Raw genomic sequence first — 3,774 nt, forward strand, 5'->3', positions numbered from 1 at the left:
GAGAAGGGCAGAATTTAGTTTTGTACGTCAGATAAATAATGTATTTTAAGTAAATAAAACCATGAAATAAAACGTCAAGAATGGGCAACTAAGGGCATTAAGCTTTATACAGCAGAAGGGCATGAGGGAAGTACACTAAGATGTGTTTAAATTTATGATTCCAGGGAGCTAAGAAACGGGTACATAATCTCCTCACAGTATTCCCTGCTGACAGGTCTACTTGGTTGACCTCTGTGAATGGCTGAGCCACCACCCTGTCAGTCCCCACAACCCCGGAGTCTCCAGTCAGGCCAGGCTCTAGCACCACAAGCCCACATGCTGAAATCCACTCCGGGTCAGCCGCAGAGGCACCCAGACCAAGAGCCTTTCCTCCATTTCCCTTTGTGCCTCCCCTCTGCCCACAGCCTCTTATTTCATTTCAAACACAGCTACTACAACACGCTTTATTTCACTGGAAAAATCTGTATAAAGAACCAAATCTGGTTCCCATGAAGAAAACATTTACCACAGCTTAAATAAAGGTTAAGGGAAATGGGAGGGTAAGAGTGCCCTGCCTTGTGCTAGCTCTGTCACTGCCTCAGTCTGAACTCAGGCCCTGTGTGACGGAAATCACAGGTGTCCCAGAGAATTCTCTGCTTGGCCCTCTGATTAGGCCTTGAGAGCAGCTGTCGTGTCTGCTTTCTGGCCCTGAGAACTGAAATCCTGAGAGCTGCCATGATAGTTAGTTATCAAGAATGCATTGGTAGACAATGCAGAAGAGACTGCATTGGTGTTTTTAGCTAGTCACACAAAGGCAGTAACACTTCAACTAGGAAGGAAAATATATAATTTTATCAAAAAATAGTTCTAATATATAGAAAAACATTTCAATCCTCTGGGGCCTTTGCCCCTTATTTACATTCACGAAGCCACTGAGTGAACCCAGGACTGACAGGGGAGCAGTGAGGTGGGGCCTCCTTGGTGGGGCATTTTGGTCGCCTACTTTCTAAGCAGACGAAGAGAGAGGTTAAAGCAGTAGGAGGGACATTTGCTCATTTTGTGACAGGATGGAGAGGAATCACTAGTGGCAAAAGCAGCAAGACAGTCCTGGGTCAGTTCTGACTCCCCACAAACCCCAAGACAGATCTTTGAAAGCTTGGACCAATGTCCTGTGTCCTTGAGAACCAGCGTTAACAAGTGGCTGATCTGAATGCTTTGTTGCCATGGAACCAATGTGGCTTATATTCTTTTTTTCACTGTTTCTTCCCTCAAAATCCAGATGGATAAGGTATTGGGTGGGGAAAGTACCAAACAACTGAGGTGACAGGAAAGGGTCATATGGAGAGGGCACTACACCAGCTTCTTGGCCTCAAAGAAGCTCTTGAGGTGACGCATCTGCCAGATGCCAGTGAGGATGAGGATGGCGGTCTGAGCGATGGACCACCACAGGACTCTCTGGTTGGTGCTCTCACTGATCAGACGGAAGCGCTCTTCACGATACTGCGTAGGACAATGGACGCAGGATTAAATGTGCAGGAGAGACAGTTCCAGCATTTGCGAGGCCCCTCCCTCCGGTGCAACGACTCAATTGTGGGACCAAACGCCTTTTGAAATACTGCCTCTGGTTCCCCTGGAAGTGCCCCAAGGAAGTGACATGCTGCCCCTCCACAAGCATCTCTGCTAGGACAGAAATCATGCTCTTACCATTTCAGCAAGATCCCAATGTAAAGAGGTAGGCAATGGCTATTGCTAGAGTGTGAACTGTCCTCTCTACCCTTTATTCTACGGAGCTGAAAAACGGCTGATAGCCCTCCGTTCCAGTCTTTGAACAGCTGATCTCCCAAGCAGGGAAGGCCCCAGGCAGAAACTTCCAGTAAGTGTAGTGGGTATAAAGGTCAACTGCCATGTCCAAGTACAGTGACATGCCCTTACCCTTTGGTAATCCTGCTCCTTCTGGATCTGTTCCACCTGATCCAGCAACTGGCGGGCTCGGAGCTGCAGCTCCGTCAGTTTATCCTTGGCAGCAATCTCGGGGTAGTTGTTGGCATGCTCCCCGACCTGGATGTCTAGGTGCACACGCTAGAAGGAAACAGGGTTGGACCCCAAAGTCGTAAGGTCAGAGACACTCTGAGGTTATGGTGTCTAAGTGGTGGGACCTCCAATGGTCTGTTCCAGGCTATGGAACCCACTCTTGTCCCTGGCTGTGGGACAGAAGAGCAACGTCTATTTCTTGCTTGTGACTGTGCCAGAAAGTGTTACAAATGATAAGGATAATAAATCAAAATTTTGTAACCAAGTGAGAGATTCTGAGCTATGGCCAAAGAGAAAATTCTCTTACCAGTCGGCCGCCAGCAAAGAGAGCCATCCTGGTAGAGTTGGAGTGCAGGCAGATCTGATGGTCACCAGGAGTGTGGGAAGTGAAGGTGAAGCGGCCCTCTGAGCCGTACTGCCGGGACAGCACCACCTGCAGCACAGCAGTCAGTGAAAGCCCCCGCCTCTACTCTGACCTCTCCAAGTGCAAGCTCATGTCTTCTGAGCTCTGTCCACCCCAAGAGCTCTAGTGAAGGTGGCCTTACCTTGCCTTCAGGGTCCTTCACCTCCACATGCATGCCCAGGCCGGGGGTCGAGGGTAGGAAGATCTCCTTCTGCTTATCCCACATTTGGGTGCGGTAGTTCCCTGCAGAGCAGACAGAGCCGTCACAACCTACCTAGTCCGTCTGGCTCCCACGCTCCGCGGGGCGCCGCGGTTCCCAGGACGCCGGGCAGGGGGCACTGCTCCCCCGGCCACGGTCCGGCGTCCACAGGGCGCCGCTAGGAGCGGGGAGCCGGACCGCGTCGGGAGGACACGCAGGGCCCTGTCCACCCTCGCCCCGCCTGACCGATAACCATGGTCTCGTCGGGGATTTCCTCGATGAAGCAGCGCTTTTCGGTCTCGCCGATGTGGAAATAGAGCCCTCGGGCGCCCGGCGCGCACAGCGCGACGAGCAGCAGCGCCAACAACCCCATTGCCCGCCGACGCCCAGCCCAGACACCTGCCAACGCGCGCCCTCCGCCCAGTACGCATGCGCGCACCTGCGCCCAGCTCTCAACGCAGCAAGACCCGGCGCAGGAAACGCGTGCGCGGTGCCTCCCTCCCTGCGTCCGCTCTGCCCCGCCCCGCGCGCGTCTTCCGGGCCAGGATGCACAGCCGAGGGGACGGTGCGCACGCGCAGGACGCTCGGGGCGTCCCTCCCGCTCTCCGGCTGCGCAGTCGGTTTCGTCACCTGACAACGAGCGGTTTACACCTAGTGCGCATGCGCGCGCCTACGCCCCGCTCCCAGTAAACGCGGCACGGCGGAGTGGAGAGTAAGCGTGGACTGACGCCTTTTTTGCAGATCCTGCTTAGAGTTATGCTGTCCTGCGCCGGGGCTTGTGTCCCAGATCTGGACGGCCGGAGGGCGGGCCCCAGATCTGGAAGATTGGGTCCCCCGGGGCGTCCGGACTCGGGGTCCGCGCAAGGCGGGAAAGTCGGAGCCCAGGGGCCGACGGGCACTTCCCGAGACCCAGGCTGGGCGGGTGTCGGTGTGAGAGCCCTTCTGGCGTGCAGGGGCCTTAGGCGCGTAAGGTGCCGCCTGGAGGAGCGGCCCGCCCGGCCTTTGGAGTCCCTGACCCGGGAGAGGAGGCCTTGCCTGGATGGGGCTGTAGTCCAGCCGACAGGAAACGAGATTCCGAGCCAGTGGGGCTCCAGCAGGCTTTTAGGTGTTCCTGATTTTAGGAGTTCGTCGGGTTTTTTTGCATGCGATGTCGGTGTTGCAG

General features: G+C 55.0%; 1 protein-coding gene across 1 annotated transcript; it reads right to left on the reverse strand.

The window, feature by feature from the left end:
• Positions 1 to 429: 429 nt before the first annotated feature.
• TMED4 (transmembrane p24 trafficking protein 4) lies at positions 430 to 3,053 on the reverse strand. Its single transcript, XM_007447007.1, has 5 exons — positions 2,859 to 3,053; positions 2,556 to 2,656; positions 2,318 to 2,443; positions 1,912 to 2,058; positions 430 to 1,479 (listed from the first exon to the last, which is right to left on the reverse strand). Exons 1-5 carry the CDS (start codon positions 2,983 to 2,985, stop codon positions 1,330 to 1,332), a joined length of 651 nt encoding a protein of 216 aa, XP_007447069.1. The 5' UTR covers positions 2,986 to 3,053; the 3' UTR covers positions 430 to 1,329.
• Positions 3,054 to 3,774: the final 721 nt, after the last annotated feature.

The sequence above is a fragment of the Lipotes vexillifer genome, unplaced genomic scaffold (genome assembly GCF_000442215.2).
Source record: "Lipotes vexillifer unplaced genomic scaffold, Lipotes_vexillifer_v1.1 scaffold1359, whole genome shotgun sequence".
Lineage (NCBI taxonomy): Eukaryota > Metazoa > Chordata > Mammalia > Artiodactyla > Lipotidae > Lipotes > Lipotes vexillifer.